At 47.4% G+C, this 20,780-nt stretch overlaps 1 protein-coding gene across 1 annotated transcript in view; it reads left to right on the top strand.

The window, feature by feature from the left end:
- Positions 1–3,739: 3,739 nt before the first annotated feature.
- LOC117048537 (copine-5) overlaps positions 3,740–20,780 on the top strand; it is a 130,127-nt gene continuing 113,086 nt past the window's right edge. The window contains exon 1 of the mRNA XM_033152491.1: positions 3,740–4,015. Within this exon, the coding sequence (XP_033008382.1) occupies positions 3,906–4,015 (110 nt within the window). The 5' untranslated portion in view covers positions 3,740–3,905. The remainder of the gene's footprint in view (positions 4,016–20,780) is intronic.

Genomic DNA, 20,780 nt, shown 5'->3' with positions numbered 1-20,780 from the left:
GAAATAGAGGCAGTGAGAGATTTTACTTTCTTGGGCTCCATGATCACTGCAGATGGTGACAGCAGTCACGAAATTAAAAGACGCCTGCTTCTTGGGAGGAAAGCAATGACAAACCTAGACAGCATCTTAAAAAGCAGACACATCACCTTGCCAACAAAGGTCCGTATAGTTAAAGGTATGGTTTTCCCAGTAGTAATGTATGGAAGTGAGAGCTGGACCATAAAGAAGACTGATTGCTGAAGAATTGATGCTTTTGAATTATGGTGCTGGAGGAGACTCTTGAGAGTCCCATGGACTGCAAAAGATCAAACTTATCCATCCTTAAAGAAATCAGCCCTGAGTGCTCACTGGAAGGACAGATCCTAAAGTTGAGGCTCCAGTACTTTGGCCACCTCATGAGAAGAGAAGACTCCCTAGGAAAGACCCTGGTGTTGGGAAAGATGGAGGGCACAAGGAGAAGGGGACGACAGAGGATGAGATGGTTGGACAGTGTTCTTGAAGCGACGAGCATGAGTTTGGCCAAACTGCGGGAGGCAGTGAAAGATAGGCGTGCCTGGCGTGCTCTGGTGCATGGGGTCACGAAGTGTCGGACACAACTGAACGACTGAACAACAACAACAACAACAACAACAATAAGCAAGTAAGTTTAGGATTGCACCCAAAATCAGGAAAGCTGGAAATTAAACTTCTTGGGTTATATTTGAGACACACTAACATGCCAGATTTTCATTTCTTGTTTGAGCAGGCAATATTTTATCAAGCAATACGAAAAGTGTGACAACAGTTTGCACAGCAAAACAAAACACAAATACACATCACAAATTACCCTTCAAAGCTACAGTTGATTAGCTGGCTACAAAATTTCAAAATTGCTGCCCACCTCTCTCACTCTCTAGTTCTTTTCCAAAAACTCTTCCGCACAGAATTGCATTCAATTATTTAGTATAAATATTTGCTCTGGGCTGCTTTGTGTGGGTGGTGGTTGGAGGGTGGGCGGGGAGAGAGAAGGCAGAATTACTTGCATTATTCACAGTCCTTGTTTTTTCACAGCCTAGTGCTTGGGTTGTGCCTAGTAGCATTAGGGCATGTAGTGAATGGGGCATGAAGAACATTGCACTGTGTAATAAATGAATGGAAAAGGTGGAGTTAGAGATCTGGACAAAGCTGATTCAGAAGGGAGGTGGGTGAGATTCAGGCTCTGGGGCAAACCTGATCCCCAGACCTCTCCATTTGTCCCTTGGGAATCTCCCGAGGCCACACTGCCTCCCATAGCTCAGAGGCTCCTTGAATGCTCCTGGAAGGAAGATTGAGCGATATGTCTGTGTGCTGACACCTCTGATTTTGGCATGGCTGGAAGAGTCCTATCCATTGCCCTATTGCCACTATTGCATCTGGCAGCACCCACATCTGGTTGGTGGCCCCTAGAAGTTTGCTCACAGGCGGGTGTGGCCCTCAGGCTGCAAATGGGGAACACCCTTGAGGCTAAATCCTCCAACCATATTTTCCTAGCATTGCAAGGCTGTAAATCTGGAGCCTGAATAATTCCAGAAACTCTTCGCCAACTCTCCAAATCAGGGCACAGCTTCTTCCTCTGACTATCCTGGAAACTCTTGATAGGGGTTCTGGCCATTTGCAAGAGTGCATTGACTTGTTCAAAAAAAAAGTGACTGGAGACTTTTAACATGGTTTGGATTAGGCAGTGGTGATGCTATCTGAGAAATCTGCCCTGCATCTTTGTACAACGGTCGCTGCACATGTTGGGAGCAAGTAGCGGGGTTTGCCAGATACTTGGTCATGGGCCAGGATTTGTGGGTTTTTTGTGGGGGTTGGCTTTATGTTAGGGGGTGCAGAACAGAGTTATCTGTGATGCAATCAGTTAAGTATTTTTATTTATTTACTTGGGGGCGGGGGCAGCTGGAGCCTGGCCTGGCTTTGCCACTGCACCTCTGGTCCCCTTGCTGAATGGCTGCCTGGCTGGGCTCCCCCCTGCACAAGCAGGCAGGCGGCATGGGGTGGGGTGGGGTGTCATGGCCCTGTGGACCTCCCATGCCCTGCCCCTGAGGTGGCGAGGGTTGGGCTAGCATAGCAGGTTTAGTTTACTCTCCGTGCCCAGATCCTGGGCCCACCTTGTGCGTGTGTTTACACCCTGGGTGCCAGCAAATGATGCAATGCTGCTGGGTGGGACTCTACCCCTTTTACTTTGGGGAGGCACTGGCTGCTACAGAAAGTTGTCTGTCTTCTATGATTTTTATCTCCATTACAACCACGTAGATTTCTAGAGTCCTTGCATATGAGAGTGTTTGCATGCTTGTCCACTCAGCCTATATGAATGCTTGCATTGGCTTATTTGAGTTGTTCATATTTTGTATATTGTTATTGTATATGGTAAGGTAAAGGTACCCCTGACTGTTAGGTCCAGTCGCAGGTGACTCTGGGATTGTGGCGCTCATCTCTCTTTATTGGCTGAGGGAGCCGGCATACAGTTTCTGGGTCATGTGGCCAGCATGACTAAGCCACTTCTGGCAAACCAGAGCAGCGCACGGAAACGCCGTTTACCTTCCCACCAGAACGGTACCTATTTATCTACTTGCACTTTGACGTGCTTTCGAACTGCTAGGTTGGCAGGAGCAGGGACCGAGCAACAGGAGCTCACCCCGTCGCGAGGATTCGAACCGCCCGACTTTCTGATCAGCAAGCCCTAGGCTCTGTGGTTTAGACCATCACAGTGCCACCTGCATTACCCATAAATGTTAATCATGTGACATATACCGGTATGTGCGTGTATGAGCTTGTCATGATCCTATGTGTCACATGCATGGTCCTTGGAGTAGGGCAGTGGGGCAGCAGAATGTGACATGTTTCCATTTACAAGAAGGTCCATCTCAGTGGTTGAGCATCTGCTTCCAAGGCCCCAGATTCAATTCTGGCATTTCCAGGCAGGGCTGCGGAAGACCCCTGTCTGAAACCCCAGAGAACCCGCTCCCAGCCACCTTAGACATTACTGAGCTAGATGGACCAATAGTCTGACTCAGTACAAGGCAGCTTCCTATATTTGTGCCAGAGGCCAGAGTCCCTGATGTGGGAAAGCCCCCCACCCCAATTGTTCAGTCAGTGGAGCAGGAGCCTCTTAATCTCTGGGTGGTGGGTTCGAGTCTCACGCTGGACAAAAGATTTCTGCTTTGCAGGGGGTTGGACTAGATGACCCTCGGGATCCCTTCTAACTCTACGATTCTAGGATCCCATAAGCCTCAGCCCCATGCCATGCGCATCCTTTCCCACATGCCCGGACGTAGACAAACGCTCTCACTTGCAAGACGCCGGCAGCAGCTCCCTCGAGACAGCGCCACTGGGTGAAGGAGAAGAAACAGAAACCCCTGATAGACCCCGCGCAACGAAGCGACTGCCCCGTCTGGCAAACTCTCCCCGCGCGGGGTCTGGATTTCGAAGCCTTCCTACTACTCCCAACCTCCCTCACCTGCGCTGGGCGCAGGAAACTGGGAAGCGGCTCCTTCTCCCTCCCGCCGAAGCGCGGCTGGGCTGGGCTGCTGCTCCCCGGTGATTTTGTTTTTGCGAGGGGGCGGAGCTCCTTCGAAATCCCACTCCGCGGACTCCAGGAAAGAAAGAGAGAACAGGATCGCCGGGGAGAGGGAGGGTAGGTGTATTTGTGTGTGCGTCTTGGTGTGGCGAGGAGAGCGCGCCCGGATTCTCTCTCCAAGCCCCGGGGTTGTTTCTCTCGCACATCGCCCACCCCCCACTCGCCTCCAGAGCCGAGGCAAAGCGAGGAGGGCGAGCCTGCTGAGCCGACGAGAGCCCCCTGCGAGCAAGATCGGACTCTCCACGCCCCGCAAGCCGGCGCCCGGGAGCCTCGTCGAGCCCCGACAGCTGCCCTCTCCGGCGTGGCCCCCATGGAGGAGGACGTTCTGGACAAACTCGAGGACATGGCGTCGGTGCGGGACTTCGACCCTCTCACCGGCAGCATCCCCGCCACCAAAGTGGAGGTCACCGTCTCCTGCAGGTAAATGGGAGGCCGCGTGGGCTCGTGTGCAAGGTGTACGCGTGTGCCGGGGTGTTGCCTTTGGGGGCGCGCACAGCTCCAAGTAGAGGAAGGCAGCAAGTTTCTCCTAGCGCAGCCAGCAGCTGCTGGCAGAGATTTTCAGAGAGGGGAAAAAGATGTGCAATTTGCCGCTTGCTTGCTCAAAGTTTCTGCTTCTCCCCATAATTCGGCTGGGATTCTGAAAGGCCGATTGGAAAGCGTTTGGAAACTTGAGAGAAAAGGCGCGGTTGAGTTAAGGGGGAAGCACAGCCACAGAAGATAGAAATAATACACGCATCAGTTGCCTTGTCTGAGAACTTGAGATGGTAGATGTTATTGGGGGTCTCTGTTGCACATTACCTGTTCTTGAATAGACAGCCCATGGTCCGGATCCCATTGTCTTGTAGTGCGTCCCAGATCCTCACTTTAGCAAGGCTATTGGTGAAGGAGGAAAGGATGCCTCAAGAATCACTGGATCAACTTTTGTAGGTGAGGCTACTGCATATAGCTCAAGAAGTATACTGAGCTCAGAACTCCTCACAAAAGGAGGCAAATTGTGATGGAGGTGTTTGGGCTGTTCCTTCTTGCTCTCTAGACCTGTGATAGCTGATTTTCATCCTGCTGGAGTTGTGTGAAGCTGTACCTTGAGAACTGACCCACATCTTCGTGGAGGAGCCTCTGCTCATCATTGAGAAGGTCCCAGGCTCAGTTCTTGACATCGCTGGTGGTGAGCCTAGGCAAGACCATCTGCACTCTGTATTGAAAGCAGTATCATAGCACCTTAAACAGTCTAGATGTCACTTCCCCCAAAGAATCCTGGGAACTGTAGTTTGTTTAAGGGGCTGAGAGTTGTTAGGAGACTCCTATTCTTCTCCACAAGCTACAATCCTCAAGATGGTATAATACTCAATTCTTCTTTCCAGGGAACTGTAGCTCTGGGAGGGGATTAGGGGCCTCCTAATGACTCTCAGGATCCTTAACGGTCTACACTTCCCAGGATTCTTTGGGGGAAGCCATGACTGTTTAAAGTGCTATGATACAGCTTTCAATGTATAGTGTGGATGAGGTCTGGGAGAGCAGCTTCCAGATGGAGAAGATGAGGGGTGGGACCTCTGTGGTCCTCCAACAGTTGTTGGACTTCCAATTCCCATCAGTTTCAGCCAGTGTGGCAAGTAGTGAGTGGTGATAGGAGTGGTAGTCCATCAACACCTGGAAAGCCAAATGTTACCCAAGCCTGCTATAGATCAACATCTGGAGCGATGCAAATTCTGGGCTAGATGGACCAGGGGTTTAACTTAGTTTCTAAGGGACCTTTATATCAAACTGTAGCTTCCACACTGCTTCAACTGCAACAAATTAATTTAAGGAAATATCTTACCTATGTTATATTTGTAAACCCTGAGAGAAAATTTATCTTATTTGATAATGAAATGAACATGTATCCAGTGAGGAATAAATTCCTCTTCTACTAAGCTCCACAAATACAATACTTATATAGAACATCAAAACTTGAGTGGTTTTACAATATGTAAATCTTACTGCTATATAAATATAGACAGCACCTTTAAGATTTCACACGTTATTTTTGTTGTTGTTGGCAAGCTCATGCTGATCAAGGGCTGCAGGGAATTGTTCTGCACAGATGTCTAAAACTGAACTACTTTTACACAAAACGTTTATCAAACTATAGAATAGGGGGACTATAGAATAGGGGGACTCAATCCCAGCCAGCATGGCTAATGGTCACAGATGATGGGCATTGTAGTTCAATAACATCTGGAGGACTGCATTTTATCCACCCCTGCCACAGATCCATCCTTTTAACGTTTAATGTTGCAAAATGCTGCTGGATCACTTAATATGAGACTGAAAAAGTATAGGAAGCCATTTTTGTCCATAAGCGAAAAATAACCACCACCCAAGTCAACAGCTGGGCAATATATTTATCAGGACCAACTAAAATGTCACAAAATAATGAAGAAGCTTTTGAGTTCTGTAGCCTTCATCAGGTTGCTTGCTTTATGTGCTGGCTGATGAAAAGTTCCCCTCAATTTGAAAAGCTTGCTCGCTATTTTGAGACATTTTGATTGGACTTAATAAGGGTATTGCCCAGCTGTGGATTTTGTAATTAATGCAAGATAGTTATGCTGTACATATGTACAATTGGTAGGGAGAAGGAGGCGAGCAGTTGTGGGGCAGGGTGGGTGGGAAAGAGAAGTCACTCCACTTTACTTAACAGATACAATAATGCAGTCTTGTGATGTGCTCCAGGTTAGCAGGGATGGGGGACCTGCGGTAATTAATAATAATAATAATAATAATAATAATTTATTATTATTTATACCCCATTTTTCTGGACTACAACTCCTATCAGTGCCTTCGTGATTTCCCAGAAAGTAGAGCTTTCCCCTCGTACACTGATATTCTTTGAGCAGTGTAACATTTTGGATCTTCATTTCAGCCTTGAGAAGATAAAGGGTTTTCTGTGTGTTTGCTAGCTGCATATAATTAGGCTTATTACGAAGGAAGCATCAGACTGAATCACACGCCGTCATGCTTTCTTAACAGTTCAATCTAAGCCAAGTGGAGTGAATGGGTTCAATACTGAATCAGAATGGAACTTTGCATGCAGCATTCCTTCATGCCCCACTTTCTGAGGGACAACACTCTTTTGTGCAAGGCAGCAAGGCCCCCTTAGCGTTAAACATGTTCAGATGGAAGCAGAGAGTGAGAGGAGGCCCTTTCAGGTGTTTTGCAGGTTTCAGGTTGTACTCTGGCTTCCTGAGAAGGAGAAAATACAGATGCTGTGAGGGCTCAAAAAACAAAATAACTGGTATATAAATTTGATGAAAGGAATAAAAAACAAACAAACTTTTCCAGCTGCAATTCTTGTTTGTATTGCATCATAGATGGAAACAAATCTCTGCGTGCAGAATTAAGGAGAACTATCTGTAGCCCTGGATGTTTCTTTCATACATAAAATAGTCTTGCTTAAAACATAACTTGTGATTAGATTGCTTTATTAAAGGGGAATTAAAAGAGGATTGTAAGTTGTAAATAACCACTCACCTGGTTACCTGTGGTGAATAGGAATTGCCTCCAGATGACCAAGCAGGGAAACATGCAAAGCTCTCCCTCCTCTCCTTTCCAATAAACACAGTTATCTGTTCGTACATTAAATAGTAAAATTGTTTCTGGTTAATTAAATTGCAAGAACAAATGAAAAGTATACCTATTATAGTGGTTTATTTGAAAATGTCTGTAATTCACTTGTGGAATGATGCATAGGTAGTACTGGAAATTTGCTGCTGTTTGGTGAAATGCTTCCAGGAAAAAAATAGATCTAAATACCATTAGTAATGTTTAATGTCTGCATCTGAAAAGTGCCAAGTAGTGATTGGATATTAGCAAGTGCCTTATTGGGAGGCTTTGCTGATATGCTCCCACTGAAACGTATCTCCTTTCATTCATCAGATGGCTTGCAGATAACTCAATTTGCAGATCAGCCTTTGGACAGTGTGAATTAATTCCAGTGAATCAGCTGTGTTGGTTTCAGAGTGGTCTCGACGAAAGCTCGTCGGTTTCTGAATGGAACAAAAGATGTGGCTCGAGACATGAATCGCACTCTACTTTTCCTGCCAGAGCTAGGGGCACAACTTCCAGTAAAGTTTGTTCTTTGTGCACTACGGGGAATTTGGTTCATAAGGATAACTTCTTCTTTTTTTAATGATGAGGGAATAAAGAGCTTTTCAATGTGCAGTTGAGAAGAAAAGCTAGCTGTTGGGTCCACTCAGTCACCAACTGACTCTTCTAGTTGGAAACAGAAATGCAGTCTATATGTATGCACTCACAATGGAATTGTGATATTTTGTTGCATGCATTTGCATTCAATTTCACAGTGTGGAATTCAGGCTACAGCAGAAAGGATTAGAGCAATCTTTTGGCAAATTAACAGTAATTACATGATGCTAGAAATTCATCCAAACCCCAGCTGTTTTGCATAGCTCCTGTTTTCTGAGATTCTCATTGTACACTCAACATCTGGAATAACAGCTCAACAGGTGAAACAGAGGCTCCTTTATCTTTTTGCTTGTAGTGCTCAGGCCCAGAAAAAACTTCAGGCAAAGAGGGTTATACACCTAAAACTCCCATAGGGAAGAATCTCTTCTTCCACAATTTCCAGCAGCCTGGCGTCCTGTTGGGCTATAGCTTAGAGTTCCAGGCACTGGGTTTAGGTGCCTGAAGATCTAACTACAGCCCACTGTGAAGGAGGCTTGCTGGATCTTTCAAAGCAGTGTCTTCTTTTCATAAGAGTTCTGTAACCACAAAGTGTTTTCTCAGTGGGCTGCTGACTAATTGAGATGTGGTCCTTGCACTGCCAGCCACACAAAAACCCAGTAGGAGGGAGGTCCGTCTAATTTTGGGTGTATCTGGGTCAAACTATGTGAATGCAATAGACCTGCATATGTTTTAAACATGTAAAATAGCAGCCATGAGGGGGCCTGTGTAGCAGTGGGAGCATAGGAGTTGTGAAGGGGAAGTTTAATTCTCTCCCCTTCCCATGTGGTCCCAACAACTAAAGCTGCATTAGGTGGGAAGCCTCTGGACTATTGATGGGGAAAAGCCCACTAAGTCAAAGGCATGCAGGAAAGAGTTAACAGTCTGGATTGTACATTAAAACCAAGGAACCTCGGTGATTCCTAACTGAAGGAAGCTAGAGCATAAGGATCATTAACCTTTCAGCATTAATGGTTGTGCAGAAGATGGGAGTGGCAGCAGGGTTCTGCCCCCCCCCCCACTGAAGCTATGTGATGTGATGAGCACCGACTGCTGACATTCTCTCTTCCACACAACCATTAAATTGAACCCTTCTACTGAAAGATAGGCCAGCTGTAATACATTTGTGAACCATGATCGATGTGACAATGCATTACTGAGTTAATCCATCCATCTCTTTATCTGGTATTGTCTTCTTCTGACTGACACTTGCTCTCCAAAGCGTCAGCTAGAAATCTCTCCTGGCACCTAAAATTATGGAATTCGCTACCACACAGGCCCTTTGCAAGCATTTGGCCTGAACACTCCGTGGTAAAATGCCACCCCTGCCCCCATGCATGCTGGCCCCACCCGACTTCATTCCTGTCCTTTGCATGTTTAGCACAAAGGTCTGAAGGGGGTGTGTACGCAGGTTGAGTTCAACATGCTTGGAAGCCTGCCCACAATGTGTTTCCAATTGCAAGGAGGCTTCAAAGTCCATTTGTTGGTCCTGTGGATAAAGGAGCAAGGCAGATCAGTTGCCATGGAGAGCTCTTAGTGGGCAACTTGTGTTGACAAGGGTTGGAAGGAAACTGAGGCCTTCAAGCTTCTGCCTCCACTCTACTCCTAGGCTCTGCTCCCTTTTGGAGAACTAGGGACTGCGATAGTGCCAACCTTTTGTCCTAGAGAAGGGCACATTTTCTGCATCCCATGGCCTCCCTGCTGGTGTGCTCCCTGTGCTGTTGGACTGGCAAAGTACTGTGGGAGACACTCAGTTACTCAGGCCCAAGAGAAAGTATTTGTGATGGACTTGGCCCTGCTTCTAAAGACCCTGGTGATGTTATCTAACTGGGCTCCTTCTAGCCTCGAGTTCCTGGTCTTCTAATCACCAGTATCAGGCTCAGAGCCAGGAACCTGGGCTGGCTCCATAGCCAGCGGCACCATAGCCTCTGACCTAGTATCTGAAGTCATGACAAATTCATTCAGCATGCTTGGAAGCCCCCTTCAGAGCATCCCATGCAGTGTAAAAAATTCAAGGTGAATCAGATACACCCAATGTTCATGGGCCTGTTGAGGTCAGGGCTGGCACATGTAGGCCTTCCCCCTAGAGGTTCCCTGCCTCCACCCCTGCCCAAATGCTTGGAGAGGGCTAAAATCCAGTAATAGCTGCTAGTCTAAATGGTTTTAAAGTGAGGTTAGGCAAATGCATGTAGGAAAGAGCTATTGGTCACCACTAGCTATACCACCTCCAGAATCGGAAGCAGCATGCCTCAATACTAGTTGGCTATAACAACAGAAGGCCATTGTGCTCATGTCCTGTTTGTGTGCTTCCTATAAGCATCTGGTCCAAGATAGGCCTTTGGTCTGATGCAGCAAGGCTCTTCTGGTGTGCTCAGCCACTGAGTTATGGGGCCTTCCCCATGTTGATTTTTCTTCAACGTGTCACTTCTATTCAAGGATTTCTTCTTCTTCTTCTTCTTCTTCTTCTTCTTCTTCTTCTTCTTCTTCTTTATGTCACTTCTATTCAATAATTTCATCTCTCTGCTTCTAGTCATCATTACTGCTATCCTCCCTGCCCTGCATTTACATCGGATGTTACTTAAGAAGATTTGTGTGGCATTGTCTGCCTTCCAGTTCTTTGATACCAAGATAGATGCTGTCTTGCGTTACAAACTGGAATGAGCAGTTCAACGATTTTTCGTATCAGAACTCTTTCAGAACCCCTGGGTGAATATTGTCTGGGACTGGTCTCTTATTACTGTTTAACCTATCAATTTGCTCTGAAACCTTTTCTGCTGGCACTTCCATTTGTGATGGGATTTTTTCTTTCTTTCCAGATTTATCACTTGGGGGGGGGGAGAGAAAAAGTCAGGTGTTGGTATCTCCTTGGCGACATCTTTCAATCAGATATCTGTCATTTTTTTTGGTACAGTTTTTGTACAGTGTACAGTTTTGTGGCCCTTTTTCTGCAATAGGTTTCATATTTCTAATGTATTTAACCATTTCCTCTTTTTTGTACATTTCAATAGATTTTTTATAAAAGAATTCTCTTGTTTAAGCAGTTTATTATTCAGTGTGTCAAATTGGTGATCATTTGTTTTTCCATGTTTAGAACCCGACAGCTTGGTAGACTCCCCCCCCCCTTGCTACTTCCACCTTTTCTCCCATATTAATAGTTCTAACACATTTCTCTTCTACAACAGCAATGGCAAGAGTATAAAACATTGATAAGGGGTAAAAAAAATGTGCATTATGAAAATATTTGGAAATCTTTGTTTCTCACTCTTATGGAGGGGAATAGATCGAAATTTTGGAACTTAATTCAAGAAGGTTTTGGAGACAAACCTTTTGAGTCTCTACCTCTCATAATACCTGAAATATGACTTGCCAATTTTAGTGCCATCTTTGGAAGTAAAATAAATACAAACCCCTCTATGATGGAGAACTCTTTGAATCTCCCTAATTGGCCACCTGTTTGCACCACTTATAAAATGTGGGTTTTTTTGGGGGGGGAGGGGGGTTATTGGGTTGTTGTTTTTACTTTGATTATGTATTTTGTGGTTTTATATTTTGATTTTATTCTGTGAACCTCCCCGAGACCTCCGGATATAGGGCAGCATATAAATTCAATAAATAATAATCATAATAAATAATAATTCTGACACTTTGGCCTGGGAAAGCACTGGGAGAAGATATGATTCCTCCTGTGACTTCCCCTTTCCTCCCCTAATAATGGCTCTAACAAATGTATCAATGAAAATGGACAATGGGATTGATCAAATAATGCACCTTCTTTATCACAAGAAATCAGACCAACCATGTCTTCGCTCTTGCAATGATATCCCGTGGAGTTTGAGCTGGAAAACAAACACACAAACAAGCAGATTAAACCACAAAATGAATGGCTGGCCAAGATCAGCTTGGACGGGGGGAAAAAGAAAAAAAGAAAAGAACAACTCTTACTGTTATCAACCCAAGCTGTCAGTGTTGAATAAGATATTTCATATAAGTGATTCCTGGTGTTAATTTATATATGATACAGCCACTTTGTGTGCCTGAGGAGGAGGAGGATATATACTACACAGTCATCTGTGTATGTATATTGGCTGTTATAGCTGAATCAGCCCCAGGTGGAGCTCGTGTGGTGTAGAGTGTTCTGGGGTGAGGAGAGTCCCGTAGTTTATAAGTTTTTTCCTTTATGAGACAGCTTGAGTCCCTTTGGGGCATGTTACTCTCCTAGAATCATTTAATTCATACCAGTAGTGGCTGGTGAAGCCATTCAATGAGGGGAAACCCTTGACTGCTATAGCAGGTTATTCTGAGGTGGAGGAAGATTCCTGCCTACATTTGGTAGCAGACAGCAGGTGGCAGAAGCAGTGGTGGTTCTTTGAGCACGGCACAGGCACATGGTTGCTCACTGTCTAGTTGCCCTGGCATAAACTGTTGTTGTCCATGAGGGCAACTAGCCAGGAAGCAACCATCGGAGGTATTCAACTAGGTTTTACTCAGAGAAGACCCACTGAAATTGGATTCTATGTTAGGGCCACTGATTTCAATAGGTCTACTCCGAGTAAGACCTAGTTGAATACTGCCCAGAGGATGGATTTCAACTAATGAGTCCTCCCTGTGCAAGGACTCAGAGGCAGAGGAAGCCTCTTGGGTACCTGGGGCAGCGCGCCCGGGGGTGGGGCAAACCACCCATAGGGGCAGGGCGAACCACCCATAGGTAGGGACGGGACAGGAGGCACAATGCCCATTCCCACCCCCCTTCATTGTTTGCTCACCTGCCTCCTTCAAGTCCTCTCCCCTGCCTGCCTGCCTGCCTGCCTGCCTACTCCAGTTGGGAGCGCAGGGTAATGGTTTGTTGCCTGCCTGCTACTCCTGACTCAGGGGACAGGGCAATCACGCCTAGCTGGGGGGCATGATCCAGCATGGCGGCCAGGCCAGGGGGTGTGATCCAGCCTGGCAGCCTGGCGGGGGGGGGGTGTGATCTGGTATGGCGGCTAGTCCGGGGACGCGATCCGGCACACTGGCCAGGCAGGGGGGTGCGAACCGGCCCGACCACGATTGGGCCTGGCCGGGATTTTGTCACCCTCCTCAGGGATGACACCCGGGGTGGACCGTCCCCACCTCTGCAAGGACTTAGAATTGTAAAGTTCTAAGGCAGCTCCAAGGGTCATCTGCTCCAACCTCCTTCAAAGCAAGAATCATAACTAAAGAATTGCTGACAGATGGCCTCTGTCTAAAAACCTCTGTTGAAAGAGAGTCCACTGGTGCAATGGGACTTTCCCACCTCCTTCCACATGTCCCCTGCAACCCCCCCCCCCCCAGTTGTCTTGAGGACAGATTGGGAGAATCCCCAGAACAGCCTGCAGGAGAAGGAGAGGGCAGCTCACACCATCAGTGCAAACATTTCTGCTTGCCCGATCGAAAGAGCTGCCCGGCGCTCTGTTTATTTCCTTCCAATGTGTTTGCCCTGTGATGACTGAACTGCCGCTCAGTGATTGTGTGCATGCATGGTGCTGTCTGAGACATATCCTGCCTCTGCTGCCGCTTTTGACTGCTACTGGTAAGCAAGGGGAATCCAGCTGCCCCCTCCATCACCCCACTGTGGCAGTCAGCAACTCCTATTAGCAGCTGGCTTCTCCGACAGCAGCCGTGTCACAGAGGTGGTGACTGAGCTTTGGAGGAGAAATAATGTGTAAATGTAGCTGCTATCAGGTCTGCACTTGCCAGAGGCATTGCCTCCTCCTCTGTGTTTCCCCAAAGAGTGAATGCAGAAAGATGGTGGGGGTTTTGCATGTCGATATCCCGATCCCTCCCGTGAAATAAAGACACAAGACACCGTAAAATAAGGTTAAATGGAGAATAAAAGGCCACAACTTTATTGGTTCCGGATGTTGAGCGGTATTGGCTTTAGGCATTGGATCTAACTAGACTATATCCGACTCCAGTACGACGTGCTGGCAGTCCAGGAAGGGATAACCACTGTTGGGTGAGCCCTTGCTGCTGCACATCAGCTAAGGACTCACCCTGTGATCACCGATCTGGGGCGTGCCTTAGGCCCACACCACCCACGGCTTCGGACACGGACACGCCCCCCGGACTCCTTTACGAAGTACCCTTCAGCACTTGGGGGGAGGTGTTGGCCCGTCCTCCCCCCCCACCTCCTAACCTTCCTGACCTTATCCAATGCCTAACCGCCAAACCAAAGTTGTGACGAGTTGCTACGAGGTAGGCGAAAAAACCACAAGGCGGGGCCAATTTGCCAGGTGGAAAAATTCCTACCTGGCCCCTCAACGGCGACCAATCGTGATCCATAGCAAGGTCAAGGCAAACCTAAACTAAAGGGGAGGGTGGGAAGGGAAAGCTGTAACGAGCGGGAGCCCAGGAGGAAGAGGGCGAGCTCTGGCTGCGGGCCCACTTAAGTGTGGTGGGCACGCCCTAGCCGGCTGCGCCAGTTGGCCAGCCGGCTGGGCACCGCACCCACAGCTCGCCCAATCGCACAAGGGGATGCGAGCATCCCTTGTGCACGTGGAGGGCTCGTGCTCCACTGCAACCCCCCCTCCTTTTCTATGGCCGGAAGGGGCTTTGCATGTCGATATCCCGATCCCTCCCGTGAAATAAAGACACAAGACACCGTAAAATAAGGTTAAATGGAGAATAAAAGGCCACAACTTTATTGGTTCCGGATGTTGAGCGGTATTGGCTTTAGGCATTGGATCTAACTAGACTATATCCGACTCCAGTACGACGTGCTGGCAGTCCAGGAAGGGATAACCACTGTTGGGTGAGCCCTTGCTGCTGCACATCAGCTAAGGACTCACCCTGTGATCACCGATCTGGGGCGTGCCTTAGGCCCACACCACCCACGGCTTCGGACACGGACACGCCCCCCGGACTCCTTTACGAAGTACCCTTCAGCACTTGGGGGGAGGTGTTGGCCCGTCCTCCCCCCCCACCTCCTAACCTTCCTGACCTTATCCAATGCCTAACCGCCAATCGAGCCAAAACATTTGGCTCGCCGCCAATACCCTCACACCCGTAACCAATATCTAATAGCTAATATGATATCTGCTAACCACACATCGTTTCCCGTATCTGATAAGTGAACACCATCATCCCTGTACAGATCCGTCTTATTGAATTTTATAGCGGGGTGAGCGATGACTCGACCCCCCAGCGCCACCACGCGGCGGGCCACCGCCTTCTCCAGCAACTTTCTTGCTCTGTTAACCGCAGTCGGGCTACTGCAATCACGCCAAACACTCCTCTCCAGCAGTGATGACCAGAAAATGGTCATTTTCGGGTATGCAGCCAACAGTTCATCAAAGTCCATGAAAATTTTCCACTGTAAGTCCACGCCCTTGCGATATGCCAAATCATTTTCGCCCAACTGCACAACCAAAGCATCAGGTGGGCCATGTACTGTCACCCTGGCTTTCACTGTGGGAAGGAACTCATCCCAATGCATCCCCCTTCTGGTCAGCCAAGATACGTCCGCCCATGCAGGAAGCCCGAGGTTGCGACCCAAACCACGGCGGAAGGCGCGGTCCCTGGCCCAGTGGACGATGCTGTGTCCCACCATCCAAATTCGCACGTGACGGCTTTCTGAAAGAGGTGCAAGAAAGAGCTGCTGAGTACGACATGCCAGTGAACGCTAATCATATGGTGTTTCGCAAGTAGCGTTTGTATGCTTTTGACTTCCACCGACCCAGATCTTTTATCCTCTCCACTGACAAACCCATGTGCATGGCTGTTGTAGCTGCCCCGATACGAAAAGAATGTGCCGCGAATTTTGAAGGGGAGAGACCGCAAGCTGCGACTGCCTTACGCATGACTCGAGTGAATTGCAGGCGAGTTAACAAAGAGCCATCCTGATGAATCAGTAGGGGGCCCGGTGATGGTGGTCTGAGCTGCAGGAAACGGCGTGTGTCTTTTACTGGGCATGGGCCCTTATGGCCCGTTGCCTGCAGGCGCATCCAAGCGCCGGACCCTCTCTGATCTGTTTTCGAATGACGAATTAGAATTGATAACTCAGCTGGGCTTAATCTCAAGTCTTCCATCCTAATGCCCCGGTTAGAGTGATTTTCCCATACCACCTCACCGATCCTGAGGGCCCCGAAAAATGCAATTGAATAGGCCGCCGAGAATAACCGCGCCTCAAATTTGGACCAGCAAATTGTTCTTAAGAGCGAGTGGATTTTTGCCAATATATCAAATGTGATGGGGCGTCTGTCATCTGGCCTAGGTGGCTGAAGTCGGCGCCAACCCTCCAAAGCTTTCCTCACCACAAAATCCGCGCACGGGTCAACCGAGAATAGGGTTTTACTAAAAAATGAAATAGCAGCTGAATGAATGTTAAGGGTCCTGGCGGCTCTCCCCCTCCTCCATAATTGCGATAGGTATTGCAAAACTTCGCGCTTGCCAGGGGGCGTGTCTAGACCCACCCCCGCCACATTAGCCCGGAAATTGCTGAAATCAGCCCATGCTTTTTTGTATGATTTAAAAGTGGAGGGGGCGACTGAGGCTGATACTCCCTTCAGGACGTCACACTCCCAAGGCTCCAAAGGTATTCCGGGAATGGCTCCGGTAATTGATGGGCCTCTGGCGCCAATAAGCGGAAGCGGTCCATCTGAAAACGAGACAAAGCGTCCGCAATGTCGTTATTTAAACCCGGGATAAATCTGGCGCAGAAACGGATGTTTAGTTTCAAGCATGTTAAAACAAAGGAGCGCAGCAGCGCTGAGACCCTGGGGGAGCGTGACGATTGCCTAGAGAGAACACCCACCACAGCTTGGTTGTCGGTCCAAAAGCATACCTGGTGATTTCTGAAATCCTCGGCCCACAAATGCACTGCCACTACTATGGGAAAGAATTCAAGGAAAGTGAGATCGCGTGTTATAGGCTTCCCCCTCCAATGAGGCGGCCACTGCTGGGCGCACCATTTTCCTCGGAAATAAACCCCGAATCCCAATGAACCTGCTGCGTCTGACTGGACCTGAAAGTCCATGCGTAGCCTGATTGTGTCCTGCCAGAGGGACACCCCATTAAATTCCTCCAAAAATTGAACCCAATTTTGCAAATCGGCCTTAACCCCTTTATTGAGTCGAACCCTGTGATGGGGTTTTTTGAGACCAGCAGATAGCCTAGCTAATCTTGCGCAAAAGGGGCGACCCGGGGAAACCACCCGGCAGGCGAAGTTTAAATGACCCAATAAAGACTGTATTTGCTTAAGGGTGACTTTTTTGAGTGGGAGAAGATCCTGTATTAACCCTTTTAGTGCTATCAATTTTTCCCGAGGCAAACGCGAGGTCTGGGCGATGGTATCCAATTCAATTCCAAGGTAAGTAATAGTAGAAACAGGACCCTCAGTCTTGTCCTTAGCCAATGGGACACCCAATTCCTCTGCCAATTCTGCAAACGCTTTTAAAAGTGATGTACAGTCCGAATTATTAGCACTAGCCACGAAAAGAAAGTCATCCAGATAATGGGTAACCCCCTCCAGGCCAGTTCTGAAGCGCAAGGCCCAATCCAAAAAGGTGCTGAAGGTCTCGAAAGCCGAGCAGGACACTGAACAACCCATTGGCATAGCCTTGTCAACAAAGTATGCTTCTTTAAACCTAAAGCCCAACCATTTGAAATCCTGTGGGTGGACTGGCAAGAGGCGAAAGGCTGACTCTATGTCGCATTTTGCCAGCAGGGCCCCTTTCCCAAACTTGCGGATAAGCTTAATGGCCTGGTCAAAAGAAGCATACTTTACCGAACACAGATCATGGGGGATCCCGTCGTTAACTGAGGAACCTTTTGGGTGGGATAAGTTATGTATTAGGCGATATTCCCCTGGGGTCTTCTTTGGAACTATACCCAAGGGGGATATGTGTAAGTCATGTATGGGGGGAGCTATAAATGGGCCAGCAATTCTGCCTGCTAAAATTTCTTTATTAATTTTCTTTACTGCTATGTCTGGCATCTCCCTAACTGATTTTTGATTAGGAGGGTTGCGTGAGGATGGTGGCTGTGTTACTGGGATCCTAAAACCCTGTGAAAACCCTTCCCATAAATATCTGGCAGCTTCCCTATTAGGATAACTAACTAGTAGTGATTTTAAAGGGGTGAGTTTTATGGGGGAGAAGGCGAGGCCCATGGAGATGTTACTAGCGATTGGTGCCTGTGCCGTGGGATGGTCCAGGAGCACTCCTGGTACCGGGGTGGGAGCCCCCCCTTCCCCCACGAAAGGACTGCTTCCCTTTAAAGCAAGCCGTCGCGGGGTGGTTACCCCAGCATTTTTCGCACTCATGGGCAAATTTGCATACCGGTCTCTTACACCACCCCTTATTAAATTCCCAGCATACCTGATGGGTTTCTTTCCTAAATTCAGTTTTCCCTGTCTTATAGTGGTCAGGCTGCTTCTTCTCCATGTAGGGACCCACATGTTCATTCCAGTAATTCTGGTCAATCAGGTCCCAACGCGTGGTTGACAATAGGGAGGCATTTCTGCGAAATGCCTCATCATAAGTTAGAGCGGCTGCCTCCCCCGCCTTTGCCCGTGCTTTCCTTACATGAGACAAATATGCCAAGAGGTGCATAGCCCTCTTGGGATAAGCAGCAACGACCACGCCCATAAAAATCTGGAACCCATCGAGCCAATTCTCAAAAGTTCTCTCGGCTCTAGGCTCCCTGTACTTACGCCTCCCGTAAGAACGTTTCTTCTCCCCTTTTGCAGTGACCTTAACCGGGGGGAGAAGGGTAAAAATATCTACATAATCCCCATTCAATATTTTTGTCCTTTTTCTTTTGGTGAGGTGGTTACCCAAAATAACATCAGTGGAAACAAATGTGGAAGTTTTGGTTTCCGGTACCAAAGCCCCTCCCTTCCACTCCAGTGTGCCATTAAAGGTTTTCCGATGTGAGTTGGCCCTCCTTTCATGAGCCCATAAAGGAAGGCCAACCAGATCTTCTCCTTCACCCCAATATGCTTCCATAGAGGCATCACTATCGTAGTCTGAGGACGTACCTGAATCCTCGTCTGTGTCAGAGTGCTTACTCTTTTTCGACTTTCCATGCGCACTCTTTTTCGCCCTCTTCTTCCCTTTCCCTTCCCTTTCTTGCTCCTGCTGTGCCGTTGTTGGTCCTGCTGTAGAAGGCCCTGGCTGGGTAGCCGACGCAGTTCCTGGAGCAGATGGCCCTGGTTGTATAACTGGTGCATTGGCGCGCTCCTGCCCTTCCTCCTCAGAAGATGTCTCCGAGAGCACCGTCCCTTGAGAGGTACCTGCGCTAGGCTGAGCTTCCCGAAAACAACTAGGCACACCCTGGGAAGACTGAACTGAGAAAACATTATTTTGGGAAGCAGAAGACTCACCTTGCGAGGGCGTCACACCTGTTGCTACCATGTCTGAGGCCTGGGACCGCGTTATCATGCCTTGTGATTGTGTGTTTAGTAGAGATGTTGACGTACCTGGGCGCTCTGAGTCCGACGGTGCTATCATGCTCTGGGATTGTGTGTTTAGTAGAGATGCTGAAGTCCCTGGGCGCTCTGGGTCCGAAGGTACTGTGTCTGGGATGCAACTTTGCGTGCTCTGCGTATTCTGTGTGGGAGGCTCCACCCCAGATGAACTGGGCTTGATCTGATTGTATATTGCTTGAAAACCCGTTAGCAAACTCTCTAAAACCTGGGGAGAGATTGTTACAACCGCACCACCCTGAGATTGAGATTTTCCTTTTCCTGTTTTACCAGCAGACTTCGTGGCTGATTTCTTACCTTTTGATGCCATATCTTCAGTTCCTGCTTACCTTATATATTATTTGAGGTTTTTAGATGCACCCTTTAATTGACGAATGTATTGCTCCCTTACTCACAATTCGCTGTATACAGCAGTTTATAAGCTTGGAACAATTTAATTATTTATAGACAGTAATTATGCTAATTTATATCAGCAATAACTGTATATAGCAATTATGTAAGTTTAAGGACAAATAAGTTTTTGAACTCTAATTATTCGTAGTTACACTAATTATTAATAATAATTTTTTTTTTTTTTTTTTTTTTTTTAAATTTATTTAATTTATTTGTTTATTGACACTAATTTGCTAATTTATTTCCGAATTAGAAGAACACTTACTATTAATTATTAATTTATTCTTACAGATATTTGAAACTGCCAAGTCACAATGTTATGCAATTGAAAACCAGACACAGATACTAGATTAATAAACAGGCGACAGCCTGTTGCCTAAAGCACTTGGTGGTATAAAATAACCAGAGAAATTACTTAGGCTGCACAGCCTTAACACGAAGCACCCCAAAACTTACACTTAGCTCAGGGCTGATAACTACTAGAGCCACAGATATTTTATTTTATTTATTTATTTAATTAATTATTATTTTATTTATTAAAGGGTAAATTGCTTGCTATGTATTGATTGTCAAGAGAGTAAGAACTTCCTTATAAAGCAGCAGTAACTGTTAGCATCCAATTCACAGTCAGCCTTTAATCAGAGGGAGAATGTGATTATTATCTATCCCTCCTTGGGTGAAGCAGCAAAACACTTATGGTGGTAGCAATCAAAAGCAATAAATCCTAAATAATCAACAGGTCAAGCTGCTGCAGCCTGCTCAAGAGGCAAAACCCACGTGGCACAAAATGGCGTCGCCCGAGGTCGCAATAAAATGGCGGCTACGCGTTGCCTAGAAAACCAGCAACAGAAGAGAAAGACCACCAACAGGAAACAAAAACAAATATACTGCACAACAGCTATGAATCTGCACACAGATAATCAACCCTAAGCAATGCTACAGTGTAACGCTAGCTGCTGACCCCGAGACGCGTGCCCACCCACACAATGGATGCCTCCCCCAAGATGGTGAGGACACGTGCCCCACAGCAAAACGGTGGCTCCTGCAACACGCTGGGCAGTAGAATAAGAAGCAATAGGCTAGCACAACAGACCACAGCAAAGTATTGCACCGTTTTTTGAAATGTACGATATA

Source organism: Lacerta agilis, chromosome 6 (genome assembly GCF_009819535.1).
Source record: "Lacerta agilis isolate rLacAgi1 chromosome 6, rLacAgi1.pri, whole genome shotgun sequence".
In the NCBI taxonomy this organism is placed as follows: domain Eukaryota; kingdom Metazoa; phylum Chordata; class Lepidosauria; order Squamata; family Lacertidae; genus Lacerta; species Lacerta agilis.
Note: the sequence above shows the minus strand (reverse complement) of the source record. Positions and strands in the feature narration are given on the sequence as shown.